General features: G+C 49.7%; 1 protein-coding gene across 1 annotated transcript in view; it reads right to left on the reverse strand.

The window, feature by feature from the left end:
• The window catches only part of ADCY8 (adenylate cyclase 8), a 158,142-nt gene that overhangs the window by 54,495 nt on the left and 85,380 nt on the right, over positions 1–18,267 (reverse strand). Inside the window, exon 8 of the mRNA XM_045861149.1 lies at positions 2,534–2,731. Within this exon, the coding sequence (XP_045717105.1) occupies positions 2,534–2,731 (198 nt within the window). The remainder of the gene's footprint in view (positions 1–2,533; positions 2,732–18,267) is intronic.

The raw sequence follows: 18,267 nt of genomic DNA on the forward strand, positions 1-18,267 counted from the left end.
GACTCTTTTTTTTCCCTTCATCACCAATTCCAGGGAATAGGAATGTGGGTTTCCTCTATCCTCGTCTGCTGGGTGGGTTATTTTTTCCGTTCATTCTTACGCTGGAGGTATAAGCCCAGTTTACTGGGGGCCGGGGGGCGGGGGAGGGGTCCTCTTAAACTCCCCATATTGGTCGGTTTTCTTAGCGCTGTACAGAAAATGGCACAGCCCCCAGTCGATGGTGGCTTAGAGTCACTGGAATATGGCAGCTGGATTTTTAGATCTGTGACCTCTACTTCACCTCTGAGAGGCTCCTCTCGCCTTTTGTAAGCGGGGTAGCAGCGTGTTTTCCGAGGGTGCAGGAAACTGACACGTAACACCAGGCTCGGAGTCATGCTGGCTGGACGGCTCACTGATTCGGGCATCCTATTTCATCTCCCCCTCAAAGCCCTGCTCTGTGCCTGGAGCCCCATTCAAGGTTCAAAGGGGAGAAGAGGGTGGAGGTAACACAGGCTTGTCTTCTTGTACAAGGGTCTGGGGGGACAAGTCCCCAGGACCGTGTGGTGACCAGACAAGACCCTGGCTTTGGGGGTCACTGTGCGTTCAGATGGCAGCCCCTCTGTGACAGCTGGGGTTTGGATTTCTCTGTCAGTTTCATCTCATCACTTAGAAAACAGAGGCTCCTAGTAACATCTACTTCTCGCTCTCCTTGTTACTCTGTTCGTGCAGACAGCTTAGACTAGCACATGGTGCTGGGTAAACTCCTAATGATTGTTACTTATTTCATTCAGTGTATCTTCTGCTCAGCAGTAAGGCAGCCCCTAGAGAGGGCCCCAGAGCAAGAGTCAGTGAGGGGTGTCTCTGTGACACGGGGGATGAACTTTACTGATGTGCCCCAGTGCCCTCACCCTGGGGACCCTGTGCCATGCAGAGCACACGCTAAATGGCTGGACTGTGGTGGGTAAATCCTGCCTTTTGCTTTTTCTAGAAGAACCTCCCCTGGCCACAGAGATCACCCTTAGACATCCTGTGCCTCCCCAGCTCCATTCCTACCCCAATACCAGATATCTGTAGACAAGATTTAATTAAAAAAAAAACACATTAGATATCATGTTTGCAGGGTTCAGGTCATTAGTGAATCAAGTATATCTTTAAGAAGAACGAACAAAAGGCTTTTGTGTAAGTCTGGACACTGGCAGACACTGGCCTTTCCAGCAGCTAATTGAGAAGATTCTTTGCAAGACCAGCCTGCTCATCCTAGCTCCTTCAACATAGCAACCAGGACAGAAAATGCATTTAATTTGGACCTTAAGCCCCCAATTATATTACAAATCAGAGGCGCCCACCTGCCATTTGGCACAGGGGTAGGAGGGGAGGTTGTGAGAAGCAAAATGTTTCATCTTCTTTTGTTATGTTGGCACACAGACACAATACACTAAACTGGACTGCTGGTGAAGATACTAATTTTGGAGTCTGCCACCTGTAGGGGGTTACTAGACCTCATTGGGAACGGTGCATGTGCACAGCAGTGTGAATTCTCCAAACCGAGGAACACAGAATCTCCCAGGAACTTGACCAAATTCATAAAAAAAAATGGCTCCCTGGAGCTTTGCAGAGTATCAGATGAAACTCCTGAAATTCGCTTGCAAATCCCCTGCTGCTCTTGCCGAGGCTCTCGCAGGCACCAAGCACCTGTGCTCAGCCAAGGGAGGCCTGTCGGCGTCCATTGGTGCAGAGGAGCAGCCCAGTTCAGCAGGGACAGTGCTTCCCACGGCACTTCACAGTTTAGAGCTGGGGAGAGGAAGGGGTGCTGGAAAAGTCGTCGTCAGGATGGCGATGGCTGCCGTTTTTGGACACTCCACCTAACGAAGGCATGGCTTGAAGCTTTCCATGCTAACCTGTGAGGGAGGCATGTTCATGATCCTCACTGTACAACTTATGCTCAGAGAGGCTACTCCACTTTTCGAAGGTCACACAGCAAAGCAGTAGCAGAGGCAGATTTCCAACCCAACTCTGGGTCCACAACCCATCTTCTTCCTATTATGCCTACATCAGGGGCCAGCAGGGAACTGGGAAAATGGGAGAACGCATGTCCCCTACACGCTAAGTAAGACAGCGTTTATCACTAATGCTTATGTGAAGTTACTGCATGCCTTCATATATATATTACATTACAAGGGTTGCAACTGATGAGAATTAACCTAAAAGCAAAGGCAAGTGAGTGCGAATGTCACTTGCATCGATAATGTCAAAGTGGGAGGAACGCCTGTCATGCTCACTGGGTTAAAGGGCTCCTTGTTCTTTCTGTTCTCCTTTCCTTCAAGAGCCACACTCAAGGCTCTTTGTTTAAAAGGCATCTCCTCTCATGGCCTTCAGTCTACTCATGATTTTCAAACAGAAAAACAAAAGACAATACCAAGCCAAACAAATAAACAAACAAACCAACCACAAACACACCAAACAAAACCACAGCCCCTGGACTCTCTCTGCGGTCCCACGAACATTTACGACAATTGACTTCAGAGAAAGAGCCACTCCGGAGACCCAGGTCTACCTTGTGCTCCAGGCTGGAGTCTTTAAACATCAGTGAGAATGGCTTGATATGCTCTCTTCGCAATTTATCGCCACTCCGCAAGTCGATGGTATGTTCTATGCGCTTGTTAATTTCCTCAGGCCCCGACTGGACATGCAAAGCTTGTGCAAGATGGTTTGGAAGTAGATTTATTGAATTTCTTGTTAGGGCAGCCAGAGTCTAGGGGGAAAGCACATGCAAACACAATAAAACTGCTAGTCCCCTTTGGATTAAAAAGAAATGCAATGTTTTTAGATTAGGTTGCATTGCAAACAGTAATAGCATTCCATGCAGTTGTATTCAGTGAAACCTACAGAAGTTGGTAAGTTAGCATTTAGTTTAGAGAAACACAACCCGGTAAGTTAGCACATCGACAGGGACACGCCCCTTTCCTCTGTGTAGGTGCACTGAATTCTTTTGGTTCAGTTATTTGGAGAGTTGTCAGCTTGGAAGTGTTCATCAGGACCGTTTCTCTAACCAGTCACATCTCTGGTACGAGAGAAAGAGAACCAATACAAACAACAGAAAGTAAAGTGTATCCAGAAAGCCCACAGAAAGGATCATCTCCAGCCAAGTAGATTCCACATTTTCGTGTGGTCTTTCCTTTCATGGCGGTGGAGACTTGGGGACATGTAACTTGCATTTTTTCCCTTAGCATTCCTCATGGACATACAGCCAAGTGTGCCAAGATCTCCTTGAACTTGATAAAGATTGTTAGGTTTTTACATTTGACAAATGTTTCCCCCCCATAGACCATTATATATCTATATTTTCATATAGATATATGTGTTTCATTTCCTTTAGGCAAAAAAATGCAAGCAGCTGCAGCCTCTCCATTTCACAGGGTTAATTAACCAGCAGGAGGTGTGAGGAGGCGTGACCACTGTGGTCAGTCACTGGGTGTGGCTGCGTGGATGCAGAGATAGCGTTAGCTTGTGCAGACCTACCAGGTTTGGCAGGGAGGCCCCTGTCTCTAGGTCATTCAGTGCAGGTGGCAAGACCAACCGGCTGGATCTAGCCAAACGCAGTGCTCACATACAACTCCAACATCAGGCAACTTCTCTGACCAAAGGGGGGATTGCAGCTGATATCCCCCCGCTCCGGAGAAGGCTTAACTGTGCCCCCGAGAAGTTTCCTTGGGTGGACACAGAGGATGGGGTGCATCTGTAGAGTGGGGGGGGCGGTGAATACTCCCTGCCTCCCCACCTCCATCCACACCCACTGCCTCTGCTTCTCTCTGCCAGCCCCTCGGCTTGGCCATGCTCAGAGCACGGGCTGGCCCGAGAGAAGGCGGTGGACTCACTGAATGGCGGCCCGTGAGAGCCGAGAGCCCCTCAGCGGCCCTTCTGCCCGGACCCTCTCTGTATGTGCGAGCCTCTCTGGGGGACACGCGTCAGCAGCCCCTCCGCTGTCAGGTCAGATCCTCTGGCTTCAGAGCCGGAGCCAGGGCTTTGACCTCCTGGAGCCTTCTAGCCCTTTCCAGAAGGATTCTTCCTATCACGCTGTTGGGCTCTTCATTTTCACCTTCGTGGAGACAGGCCGGGTAACCTAAAGGCTGGGTCCCTAAAGAATCCCATGCCGGGCTTCCCCACTGCTAGCACTTACTAGCCCCAGGAGCCCCAGGAGCCCCAGGGTGGAGTGGTGGGTGCCAACGTGAGAAAGTGAAGTTCATGCGCTTAGGGCACTGGGGCAGTTAGTTTCTGCTCGGAGTTACCCCGGAGGCTACCACAGGGGAAAAGATAGATGTCACGGGGAGGTACAGCAGGATGGGAGGTAAGGAGAAGAGCTGGAGTGGAGAGAAGGAAGCAGGGACCACTGTTGCAGAAAATGGACCAGCAGGGTCCATGCAGGGCCAGAGAGCTCAAGCCCCTGGGATTGAACGCCTTAGAACAGCATCCCCGAAGGCAAAGGACAGAGTCTGTCCACCGCTCCAGGCACCTCCATGGGCTTCCCGAGCAGGGTCCTCTACACACAGTTTAGAAAAGGACAACATTAGGCTGCCTTTGTCTGGGCGGGCATTCTGGCTTGGAGATGCCCAGGCGCCCCCAGCGAGTGCTTGGAGCTGGAAGGAGTCCAGCAGCTGGAGATCTGCGGGCATTCATCGTCTGAGTGCCCGCCTCGCTCTGTGATTTGCGTTTTCTTGCAGTTTTCTGTCTTTGAACTAAACCGGGCCTGTCGACTCGACTAGCCTCTCATGTCTTCAATTGCTTCTTGGACCTTGGAGTTTCATGGAGAACCAAGGGGGTTCGGGAAGCATTTTCAGGACTTATGTATGTCCATCACAGCAGCAGCAGTTGTCACAACCCTCATGTGACCACCGTCCCATACGGGAACAGTAGCTTTTATAGCAAAGATGGCATAATCTCAGAGTAAAATGTGGGTCCTTTTCATCGAACGCTTCTAATGTAATGAATAACTCATTTAATGAGCTTCGTCCTCATTTTTGTCATCTTGATGGGCATTGGTGACATGTCATCAGGGGCTGACACTTGTCCCCTTCCGGGGCACCTGTGCCATTGGCCACTTTTGAAAGGCAGGGACCAACCCAATCTCTCCCTTTCAGAGTTTCCGAAATTCCACCCCTCCCAAATTCCTATTGTCTGTCTATGAGGCTCTTTCAAATGAGAGGAAAACCTTTTCCTTCCACCATTGCCACCAGGTTACAGTTAAGAGCTAGGGAGGAGCCCTTGCACTAACCTGTCACCGACGCCGAGGTGGAGAATTCTCACCCAAGCAATTAACTTTATTCCCTGCACCCATATCCCTAGTATTTTATGCACTGAAGACCCAGTGATCCCTTTTCTCAATTGCGTATGACAACTGTACCTGCTGTTGGGCCAGCAGTCTCTCGGGTACCTCGTACCTCTGGGACACACACAGGGTGAGGAAAAGGAGGTTTGCCGTTCTGAGTACATGACACACAGAATTTATTCTCATCTTATTGTTTATCAACTATTGTATTATTTTCATATGAACAACTGTAAACCTACTTTTGCCGCATCCTGAATGCTCAAGGGAAGACCAGTCTCAACTCAAGGAGTCAAGTAAATCGGAATCAGGAAGGGTAACAGTAGGCTTTCATCCCCTGCTCCCCCCGCCAAGCACGAGTGGCTTGCGGGTGATCTTGGTTTGAAATCAACTGGGATCCTTCTCGTCGTCCATTAGTAATGGCCGCTCAGATTTGACCATGTGCTCACCTTCAGTGGAATAACACGGCTGACACCATCATTACATACACTGATGTCCTCAGAGTGACTGGTCTGTAAGCAGCACTGGGAAGATGTGCGGTGCGCCTCATTTGCCTGGGTAGAGTTGTCCTGGAATGGGCTCGTTTTGGTAGATTACGGCTTTTTCTTTTTAGGATCTGCAGCACCAGTGTGAGCGACTTGGGATCACGTTAAAAATTAGGATAAGCTTTCAAATGTGATTCCAATCCTGAACTGACCTCCAAGAAGTGGAGACTGCTCTTTCATATAAACAACTTAAAGCTGTTGGCTAGAGAATTGGAAAAACAAATGGATGAAATGGAAAGAAATGGGAAATGCCATGAGGATAACTGAATTTTATATATATATATATATATATATATATATATATAGTATGTATATATATAATGTATGCACATAATTATATATACTTGCATACACATGTGAATGTTTCCATGTATGATTGAAGTATGTATATTATATGCAATAATAAATGTGTGCATCTATCTATGCATCACTCTAGCTGGCATTTTCAGATACCTGGGAGGGAGGTCAGGTCGGCCAACACGGGGTCCATCAGAGCGTGCAGCTGGGCCAGCCTCTCATAGAAGGCCCCCAGCAGAAAGGCACTGCAGCGCGGGATGGACCCTAACGCAGATCTGTGCCCTCCTCGCGCATTTCCGAAATCACCTCTTCACTCACAGGCGCTCAAGGCAGATTAAGGCCCAAACGAGAACCAGAGTCCCCTTTGAAGCCAAGTTTCGGAACATAGGGTTTGCCCAAGAGTCTGGGGGTTCTCGTGAAAATGACCCTCAGAGGTTCTGGGCGAGGCATCCTTGTATAAACTTCGTTGGAACGGGGCGGGGGGAGTCAGGAGCCCTCCGAAAGCGCATCCCTCGGTTTATGACCAGAAGCCTTTTCCTTGGGGCTCGCCTCCTATCTGTGTGTACACTGGAAACCTACTTTTCTACTGGTCCTGCCACTTCATGGAAGGCCCTAGCTTTTGGTATTCCTTCATCAGTTTGTGTCGGCGGATCATTTTTTTTTTCCCAGTAAGGTTTCAGGCTGAAGGAGCCCTTTCTAGAAACATCTAGTCTCCTCGAGTCAAAATCACTTTAGCAATTCTGGATCCCATAGTCCGGTCTCAAAACACCCTCTAAAGCATTTCTGTAGACATTAGACAACAACCTACACGGTTTCAGTGCTGAGGTCTGGGGAAGTCACCACGCTGTTGCATCACGAGATCCTCCTGATGAATCCCTTCCCCAAAACTGTGTTCCAGGGAACACAAGAAGGAAGGGCCGCTTGCTCTCAGAAGGGTCCTGGGGACCAGTCAGCGTAGCAGATGCGGACTCATCCTTTGTGTGCTGCCACGGCTCTTCGGCGCCCTCCCTGAGAGCACCGCCTGCGGCTCTGTTGTTGATCTCCCTGTGCTCTGCGTCCACGGCAGTGCCTGGCACTAAGGAGCCACTCCGGCTGTGTTTGTTGAATGAAAAAATCTTGTATCCTTCCGCCACAGCCTCGCAGCACACATTACGGAAATAAAGACGCCGTAAGTTGTGCAGAAATGAGACCGGTGGACTCTGCTTTTTCCAAACTTCTGTGGCCACAAAGCCCCCTTGACTGGAATAACCTCTGCGTGTTCCGCGGACTACCAGCTGGGAAACGGCGCTCTCCAGGTCTCTCCTGCGTTCGTTTGTAACGTCCACCCGGTGGAACTGTTTCTGCTCTCTGCATTAGGTCTGCGAGGGGGACCCCGAACCCCCTGGAATTTATCAAACATTGTGCATTTATTCTTATATGTTTAAATTTCAGTCGCCTTCAAAGTACTCTCCGTCTGATGCAATGCGCCCATTGAGACATTTTTTCCACTGTTCAAAACAGTTTTTGCACTTATCGATTCTGATGCCTTTTAGTGCGTCTGTCTTTTTTTGTTCCGCTTCTTCCACATCGGCAAAATGTTTCCCCTTGAGGACTTTTTTCATCCGGGGAAACAAAAACAGTTGCTTGTGGCCAGATGGGGTGAATAGGGAGGATGGGGCATGGGGGTCCTGTCATGTCTGGTCAAAAACTGCTGAACACTCAGTGTGATGTGGGCAGGTTCACTTGTAAATCGCCCATCATGAAATGGGCAAACGCATTGAAAGAATTGTAAAAAATTCACTGAAGCCAAAGGCAGCCTCTCACAACAACGCCAGCTGGCGCACTGATCCAGATGGGTTCCTAGGACACTCCCCTGGCCGGGGAAGCCTGTCCTGCAAGGGGCCTGCCCTCCAGATGATACTTCCAGGGTTTTTTTGGGTCCCTCTTGTATTTGTCTTTCTCCATGTGCCCCCCTTTAGCGTCCACAGTTTTCTTCCTCAAGCTGGTGGCTTTGACCTCCCCAGTTGCTCCACGGTGACATGGCTTCTGCACCTGGCACACTGTGGATGTGCTGCATGCACAGAAGGAGACCCGGTGCAGAGGGCATCCGGCTTTGTGCTGCAGCCTGGAACCTGCCGCTGTGTGGTGTATAAACACTTATTCAGTCCATTAGAGTCTATGCATTGGAACAAGCAGCATCTGACCGCACGTCCTGCTGCTACTTAAAAAAACAATTCAGATGCTACCTCCTCCAGGAAGCCTACCCGAACCTACACTTATCCTTAGCATAGCAGCTACTGTGAAGTATGATAATTGCCTAATTGTGTGTTTGTCTGTTCCTTGACACTCTGATCTCTTTGTCAGGAAGGTGGTTTTATCCATAACTGAATTTCCAGCATCTGGCAGATTTGGTAGGTTCTTAATAAGTGTGTGTATAATGAATGGATGGATGGATGGGTGGATGGATGAAAGATAGTTCCTGGGGCATAGTTTCCCATCTCTTACTACTAAAAACACCTATATTCTTTTCTGTTCTTTTCCAAATGGATTCTACATTTGAAAGGATCCCATTTACCCAGCTGTATTTGTTAAATTAAATAAAAGTAGTTTATCTCCCCATTATTCAATTAAATGCCTCGTTTTTGATCAGCAGGAGGTAAAGTCATCACCATGAGGGTGGAATACATTTCCAACCACAAGCAAGAGCCTTGAAGGGCAGACTCATAATGCTTGTCCACGTGACGATGTACTGAGGTTCCTGGGATCCAAGGAACCCTTCTCCCATTACCACCACCCAGAGCTGGCCGCTAGCGTGCCAGAGATGGTGGACAGGAAGGCACTCACCTACAGCCCTTTCTGGGACCAGTGCCTAGACTACCGTCCGCTTGCGCGTCCATTCCCACGGGCCAGCTTGAAGTGGAAAGTGGAAGTCATCAGTGGAAGGGCTCCATCTTGTAGCTCCTCTGGGATGTGAACATGGCCGTCTCAAGACTTAGCCGTAGGTAGCTGTGGTGGGGGCCCCAACAGCGAGGACCAGCGTGTGGCTGATTTGGGAAAGACCCAGACTGGACGCCACCTCCCGCGGCCTCAGCGCCTGGCTGTGGGGTCGCCGCCGCAGGCTGAGATGGCCTTTTCTTTCCCAAAGAGCTTCTTGTTTGCTTCTAGTCTCCGGCGGCCTCTGCGCAAAGAAGCAGCTAAGGGCCGATGGCTTCCTCCCCAGCTCCTGGTCCCCCTTCCATCGCCTGTAGGGCAGCGTTGCCCTGCACCCACCTGGGGGGCCTCTGGGGCTCCACTCAAACTTGCCACCTGTAGGGTGGGGGTCGGGAAGCAGGCAGTGACTTGACCTCTCAGGTCCTACCCCACTCCCTGCCCGACCGTTCTAGGCAAACACGAGAAGAAATTGCCGGAGCCAGCACTGGGTCTGAATGAGAACCCCTGGGGGTGCCTTTAGAGCTACTTTTTTCCTCTGTGTGTTTAAAAAAAAAAAACAACCCAGTCCAATCCCCAGAAGAGAAGGCTCCTACTCTTTTTTGAAAAAAGTTTTATTTGTGTGGGTTTTTTTTTTTAAAGAAAGCTCACTTCTTGGAAAAGCTTTGAGGTGATCTAGTCTGTAATGGCTCATACTGAGGGCCTCAGGGAGAATCTGTTGTGTTTGAAGGAGGCACAGATATTTTTTGTGCAACTCTAGGCATGAGAAGAAGAGATGTGCTTGCATGTGAGAGGTAGCGCTTTGGGGGAAGGAAAGCTCTAAGCGGTTTTAGAGCTTTCGTTCATTGGGGTGAGCACTGAGTTGGGGGCCCCTTGGGAAAAGACTCCCACGGGGCTTCTCAGAACCTGCTATGTAACAGTTTTCCCCTTTTACAGGAAGGGAAGTGCTAGCGAATTCAACCAGTCCCTGTAGATAGGATATGTTAGTCCAGACTGTGCCAGCCTTCGCTCAGGGACAGTGGAATATCACACTCAAATGACATGTCTGCTTGCTTTTTAGTTAGGGGTCCTTTTCAGTTTCTCTTTTCTCGTTTTGGATATTTATGCCACCATAATCTGCTCTCCAAACAAAGCAGAAGAATGTTTAATGAACTCTTCCAGAGAGAGGTCTCTGAGACATCACCACGGGAAGAGGTTTCAGTAATTTTCATAATAAGCTTGTAGCTGCTGCTCTGGGAAGCGAAATAAGGAGGGTCAGAATGTCCGTTCTGTTTGCTGAAGGAGCCGCCGGACGTTCCCAGCGGGCCCGTTGTGGGGCGCCCGCGCCCCTTGGCCACCTGGCGCCCCGTCTTCAGTCCCCAGCGGTCTGTGTCAGTCTGGGGCCCAGGCGTGTTGCACAATCACCGCTCCCCACCTGTAGGCAGAACCTGAGGTTTGCAGATGTTACGTCTGCTAGGGGATAAAGGATGCGTGAAATCCTTGGATCGGCCTTTGTCACTGTGTGTTCTGAAATTTGAGTCTGCTAGTGACTAAGAGAATAGAGTAATGGTAGGGAGGTACCCCTAGTTCTGGCAGATCCCACAATAAGCATTAACATGTCTCAGTCTGCTTCTCACTTGAACCCCACAACCTCACTCTTAACCTTCCGACTAATACTGACCAGCCAGACCGTTAGGACAGTTTATTCATTGGGATTTAGATCCCAGATGCGCTAGGTTCTCTTCCCGGTGCGTTTCCCTGACATCGAAGGTCTTTCTCCTCGCTTCCATTCATCGTACTTGTGGCTCCTGCCTTTGGCCGCAGACACACTGGTCTTGGTTCTCTTCGGGTGAGGTGTGGGCCCGCGGGCAGTTGTGGCTGACTGTCCCGGCCAACCGCAATGCCAAATGACCGGGCACAGTCCTCCAGGCAGGGGACTCAGAGCCACAGGGACCACCTCCAGCATTCCAGATTTCGTCCTCAGGCTCTGGCGCAAGGACCTCAGAGCCAGGGTAATCCGGGACAAGTGGTGTCTGACACGGATTCTGCCTCACCTGGGGAGCTTGTCTGGCTCCTTTGACAGGTCCTCTGTTGGCGAATTCAGGGCTCCTTGCTTTGTTTGGTATTATCCTCTGAGCTCCTCAGAAAGCTGCTAATCTCAGTTTGAGAATGTGATTGTGCCTGAGTCATTAGGCACCTGGCATGTTTTTAATCAAAAAGAGTTGTTACACTTCTGTACAATTGGCCAGAACCGAACTTGGCACCTCCCTTGAAATGTGGCCACTTGGAAGCCACGTGCCTGGAGTCAAGCTGCCCATTGAATTTTTAGCTTTTGAAGTATCACATCCACAGTAATGTGTGGAACAGACACGCAAACTCCAGCACCGACCTCGTCTCAGGGTTGGGGTGTAACGAGGTAGTGGAGGGGTGGGGTGAGCCCAGGGGTGCAGGCAGGCTCCCTGCCGGGGACATGACTCATCCAAGGGGTGGAGCTGGGGACAGAGAAGCCGACATATGAACGGTTTGTTTATACGGTGGGAACCAAAGTCCGTACTCATGGCACTGGAATGGCTGGGCCGAAATGTCACTGGCTGTGGCTGAGAGGTGACCACTTTCCCAATGACCAGATGACCTTGGATTGACAATCTGAATCACTACAGCTTATACATCAGGACCTAAGCTACTCAGTGTCCTTGTGAACAGAACAAAACAAAACAAAATACGGAGATTTTTCCGAAACATCAATGGCACAGGGAAAATGCAAGGGTGTGTTTGTGTGTGTGTGCATGTTTTCAGAACAGAAATTTTGAGAAAATTGACATATAAGGATTACGTACACTTTCATCTTTTAAAAGATTCTGAAGTAGCTCTTTATATTTGGGATTATGACATAAGTATAGTAACTCCTCATTTAATGTTCCTGATAGGTTCTCGGAACTGCACCAAAAGGACATAACAAAACCAATTTTACTAAAGGCTAATTCATATAAACCAGAGTTAAGTTCCTAGGGCATCTCCTCAGTGTTATAACAAGATGACTTGGTTTGAGGATATGCTGTAATAGACTGGGAGTTGCCGATAAATTGCTCATATTTATTGTTTTAAGTCTATAGGTCTGAGTTTTTTTCAGACTCCTATTATATAATTTGATAATTAAATTTGTTATCAATGCTTTCGTTAATTTTGTTGCAATGAGCTACAAATCACTGCTCTTCAAGAAGCCGGTCTCCCTTCCTCACCACCAGTTATGACAGGACAAGCTAGGGGAGAAGAGGAGGTTACTCGGATTAGGATCGAACTGTTATGTCTTTGGGACTCTGTGGCTTCTACCCCTCTGATCCTAACTTTTCTGCCCCACCCTTGCCTCTTGGAACTTTCTCATTAATTCAGCTTTTCTGGGCCCTCATTACTCCCAGTGTTTGTTTGCGTCTGAGCTTAGCACTTAAGAGCAGTCCTGTGTGAAGTACTCTGAAGACAGTGAATCCTGAGCGGATACCTATGATGTGTACGAAGTTCTTACCATCTCGTGGTGTGATGAGACTCTCTACGCCACCAAAGGCGACATGAAAGTCCTAGAGTGGGAGGGATGCAAACCAAATCTAGGGGCCATTACCTAGAATTCACAGCAGTGCTGTAGAGATCCTTGAGGTGTGGGAGAACCTTTCAAAAAGTTCCATCGATACCCAAGGAGTTACTACTTGGATTCCTTTTTGACCCCAGGTGAGGTAAAAAATAAATACATACACACATAGTCAAAGACGGGGCTGGCCAGGCCGACAGAAATGTCAAGTGCCCTTGCTCTGGGCTGGAAGTAAATCCCCGTAGGGAAGTACCATTCATCTCCCCATGCAGAGCCGGGGCGGTGGCGGGGCAGGGCACACGTGCCGAGTTGTGTGTAAACAATGGGACTCCACGTTCACTCCCACCACGTGCAGTTTTGTTTGGAAATGAAAACCTTTATACATATGAACTGCACCAGGTCAAAACAACAAAATGTACTTTTGGTGGAATAGTGATGGGTAGATCCTGATGGAGCTAAATAAAGACATTTTATAATAAAAAATCTTAGCCTGGTCATTGGCAAAACTGGCACCAAGATTAAGAAAAACAAACCCAGTTGTTTTTTTTTTTCAAATCTAGGAAATCAAGAAGTCAGAAAAGAAAACCCAGTATTTTTGTTTGTTTGTTTGTTTTTGCTTTTTTCTCTTTCTACCTATCTTCACACATTTAAAACAGCATACATTGACCTTAAATTGTATTTCCTCAGGACACTGTGTTAGGACTCCCCAAATAACTGATCAGTCCCTGGTTTGTTTAGACAAGTTTCTGGCAGTTATCGGCCACTGGTGACCGGGGCTTGCATGCTGTACACTCGCCAGCTGAGGTAATGTGTCCTGCAGTTCTCCCTGAGCCAGCAACTCGTCTCTGCCTTGAACTCTCCCACCCTAGTTTATCCCTGTGACCTCGGAGGACGGAAGGATGACCTCTCAAAGCTCTTCAGATTGCCTCCTTCATCCACTCAGTGCTCCCAGGAAGGCTTCAGCTCCGCCTGTGTTTCCGAAGAGAGCGAAAAAGCAGACCCTACTCGTGATTCTTCCTGGCTGCACCCAGCAGCTCTCTTCTGAGGCGGGGCTGCGGACAGCCCGGCGGGCCGTGGGGTCAGCAAGAGCTGTGTTACTGGAAAAGTGCGGATTCACTTCAGGGCCATGACCGAAGCTCTTCATGTTCTCCACTCCCCCCGCCATGTCCTGCAAAATGTCCCATGCAGCGAACATCAGAACGGACTCTAATGTCCCAGTGGTTAAAAACAAACTGCCTATGGAGAAATGTGCGCCTGTGACTTCCTGCGCACCAAGACCGAACACGGACAATTCCCTATTCGGCAGCTCCTCACGGGAGCAGTGACCTCAGAAAACACACCTTCCTGGGTGTTTTTAGGGGTAGGGATTCGAAGTCAGAGTTCTCTGCGGGGAAAGGGGAGTCTGTGTTTTGGTCTCGAAGAGGAGAAACCAGGGGGAAAGCTGCCTCGCTCTCCCCCTCCGCCTGGGATCTTATGTTCCCATCCTCGGTCCCATCTCCCTGCTTGTCTGTAGATCCCAGCTCAGCAGCCACTCCCTTAGGGAGGGGGGTCTTCCCCAGTGACCCTGGATCCGTCTTCCACCCTCCGCTGTGCTCTGCTGCTGGTGCGACAGCAAGTTCGCACTGGTCCGGAGGGCGTATCAGTGATACCTCCGCACCGTGAGCTCCTGGACAGCCCGGCCCCTCCTTCCTCTCTCCTTTTCCCTGACACCCGGCACAGTGCCTGCAGATGGCAGTTACTCCGTAAGTAGTTGATACATGGGTGACTGAATGAAGGAGGGCGTGAATGCACATCTTGCAGGGGGCACTGGCTCGCCCCAGGTGAGCGACAGAAGCAGAACGAGTTGGAATCCAGGCATTCTGTTTCTCGTGGGCATTTCTGTGCGCAAGAAAGGGGCCGGGCACTCAGTTTGCACCCCGCCCTTTAGAGGCAGAAACAGGAGGGAAGGAACCAAGCCCCAGGGGTCAACATTCCTCAAGGAAAGAACATTATGGTCTTGGTGAAAACACGGTGAAAGACGAAGAACGGCGAAGGGTGTTGATGTTCGCGATGATGTGTGCGTGCCTGTCTCCATACAAGCAAAGTTCAGTTACCCAGAATGCTGAGAGAAAGGGAAATTTTCATCCCCTAGTTAGGTGAGATATACTTTTTTTTTAAAAAAACCTCTTATTGCTGAATTTGATATCCATGTTTTCAGACAGTTCACTAGGGGAAGAGTCATGCTGAACTGTTACTCTGCACGAGGGTCAGTGCAAACAGCAGGTACCCCCATTGCTTCCTGGTGAATTACTTGTTCTCTGGGCTTCGGGTTCTGACGTGGAAGTAACGCAGCAGTGCGGTCAGACTCCCAGCATGGGCCGGAGGCTGAGAAAGTGAACGGGACAATGCCAGAGCTGAAAGGAGGTGTCAGGGTCAGCGGTCCGGCTCTGTCGCTGTGCGGATGGGAACAGGCCTGGTGGGTGGGGGCGGTTGCCCAAGGCCGTAGAGCAGTTACGTGGAGAAATCCAGGCTAGAATTCAGTTACCTCGAGTGTCCTTTGAGGCCTTTTCCAAATCACGGTCCTGTAGAGCTTTGGCCCAAGATCACCACTCACAGCCGGTGGGACCAGCTAGTTCACTACGAGGAATCTGGGTTCCCCAGCATCAGGCTGCCATGAGGTGATCAGACGAGGATTCTTCCATTTATTCCAGGGGCTACAGAAAACAGGGTCTGCGGAAAGTCCCAGCGTGGACTCGTGAAGTGAGAGGAACCGAAGCACATCCCTGTGCCCTGCTTCTCAACCCAGCTGCAGGCCCCACTCCCTCCGCATTTCCTTTCCTTCCGGGCTCGGCCCTCCCCGGTCCGAGGGGGACCAAAACAAACAGCTGTTTGTGTCTTGTACGTGGGTGTGAGAGACTGCCCAGCTTGGCTGTTTTCCACGCAAGTACCCGTCCCATCGGCACACTCGGGGGAGGAGGTGCTACCTGGCCGGATACGGCAGGCTGGAGGAAAACCTGGTCACTTCCTAGCGCTTTCACAGAAAACTCCTAACTCTCCCTGGTGAGCGACCGACCTGTCTTCCGAAGGTGGACACACACACACGCACACCCCTGTCTTTTAAGGCTGACCCGCGAGCAGGGCAGAGGGTGGAAACCCAGCGTGCGTCTGTATCTCCAGGCCACGGAAGGGAGGCAGCGTGGCCAGGTGGGAAGTGTCGGGGGCCGGACGTAATCGGGTTCTCACTCCAGCTCCGTTATTTACAAGGTGCCTGTCCCTCAGGGAATTCATCAATGTCTACGAATGACGATTTTCTCATTTGTAAAGCAGGCACATCCCACGTACATGGTAAGGTTGGTCTGAAAATTAAGTGGAAAGGATGTGAGCGACATGCCCAGCGTGGTCCCTGGCCCCGAACTCTCGACTTCTATTAATGTTAGTGGCGCTGGGGAAATTTCTCTGTCCTCATGGCAAAGAAGCACATTTGCTTTCTGTTCGGTTGTGTGGAATATAGAAACTCCAATTGTGTTTTCAGTATTTACCCTGCACATATTGACTTCATGGTGACAATAATGACCAAGGGCGGTTGATTTTGTAGAAACGACTGACAAATGCAAAGGAAGTACCAAATGCGTGCTTTTCTCCAGATGAGCCCTTTCAAAGGCCTGGAGGAGTAAAAGAAAACTGCCCAGATTCTGATGGCACGATATGTATGAAAGGGATGGATGGGGCGATGGTGAGGATGTCACAGGATGTGAGGGACAGACCCTGGGCTCTGAAAGGGGCTTCGGTTGTAAAAGCCACCCTCTTGGGTGGCTCCACATTCTTGGCATGTCACCTGTCACAAAAATCGTGCAAAGAGGATTCATATCCTCGCACAATACACTTCACAGAGACATACAGCTTCATCCTTTGTATCCTCCTGTGAATCATAGTAAGTCTAAGATGCAGTGTATCCATTCTTGCCCCTGCAATCCATTCTCCACAAGGCAGCCAAAGTGATCTCTTAAAAATCTAAGCCAGGCCACGTCACAGCCCTTCTGGAAACCTTCCTATTGCTTCCCTTAGAATGAAGTCCCAGCTCAGCCAGGCTTGCAGGATCAAGCTCCCCTGTCCTTTAACTTCACCTGTAACCCCCTTCCTCCTTCTTCACTATGCTCTGGCCCAGCAATTTCCCACCCTTTTCATTTCGTAGTGCACATAAACTAACACCTAAAATGCTTGCATGTTGGCAGTCAGGGATGGAGAGCAGGAATGCAGAGGGCTTCCAAGAGCGACCTGGATACCACTATTCAGGCTGGGTTGGCTGGCAATTTTAACCCAAATGGACACACGTGGGGGCAGAGAAGATGCGTGGCATCAAAAAAGGGGAAGAATCTTCAAGCACAGACAAGGACTGGAGTAATTCTTAGTGCAGTCGTTGCTCCTCCACACCACTGACGGGCTCCTCAGATGGGCCGTGGGGCGGAGACAGGGGCGGAGCTGGGGTCCTACTTGGAAATTCAGAGCCTCGCTTATCAGCTGTGACAAGCTGGCTTCTGACTGCACCACCTCATCAAATCTGCCTCCTGCCAATGACGTCCTCTCCTCCAAGGCCTCTTGGCTACATGGACACTGCTGATCGCTCCCTCCATCTCAAAATGCTCTGTCCTCCGGGCTTCTATACCACCACACACCCCAGTTCTTGTCTCATCCCTTTACTTCCTATCTGTCACTGTCATGGGGTCACTACTCTCTTTTACCTCCTACCTGGCATCCCTCAAGTTCTATCCTGCGTCATCTTATTGTTTCATTTTACACATCCCCCATCGTGATCTCCTTCACTCCCATGGCTTCGGCTAGCACGCCAATTCCAATGACCGCCAGACTCACTTGCACAGTTCTTGTATGCCTGAGCTCCGGAAGTGAGTGTTCAGGAGCCTTCTGGGTATCTCCGCCTAGACCTCTCCCGGGCATCTCAAGCTCAGCACGTTCCAAACTCAGTTCCCAGTGTTTCCCACCTAATCTCCTTGCATTCCAATATTGCTCATTTCAGTGGGCAGTCCCATCGTCCACCCAGTCGCCTAGGCAAGAAATCTAGAAGTTGAGCTTGACTGCTTCCTCTCTGTTGCCACCCACATCTCTCATTTCAGTCACTCACTCAACAAATGTCATCAAGCCCTGTTACTTGCCAGGTATTGTTCTAATTTGAGCTGAACAGTGGGAAGTGAAACATATAAACTACTGTCTGACTCTACCCCTAGAGCATTTCTTTTTGGTGTCCCTTCTTTTGTTACTACTAGTAGTTGGCATGGACAGGATGCCCAATTAATCTTCATTGTATGCATGAATGAGAATGTAACTATCTGAACATCTGCTATCTACAGAGCATAGATTATAGCACAACATACCAATGCTATTAAAAATATTTCTAAGCACACATTATGAATCAGTAGAAGCCCAAACATTTGGCCAGTTCAGCTGGAAAACCCCCAGTGAAGCATTAGTATGTTTTACGTGTGACAGACAAACGGATGGTCTGGGCTTTCTGTGGAACCAGCTGGTGTTTTGGTGGAGCACAGTCTTGGTCAGACCAGTCTGAAGCTCCTCCAGGCACAGGTGAACCCTGACGTCCAGAGCGAAGCACAGATGCAGACTCTGAGAGCTTGTGGCTGTTTATATCAACTCGGTCACTTCCTAAATCT

The sequence above is a fragment of the Phyllostomus hastatus genome, unplaced genomic scaffold, assembly GCF_019186645.2.
Source record: "Phyllostomus hastatus isolate PE091 unplaced genomic scaffold, TTU_PhHast_1.1 phas_scaffold_21, whole genome shotgun sequence".
In the NCBI taxonomy this organism is placed as follows: domain Eukaryota; kingdom Metazoa; phylum Chordata; class Mammalia; order Chiroptera; family Phyllostomidae; genus Phyllostomus; species Phyllostomus hastatus.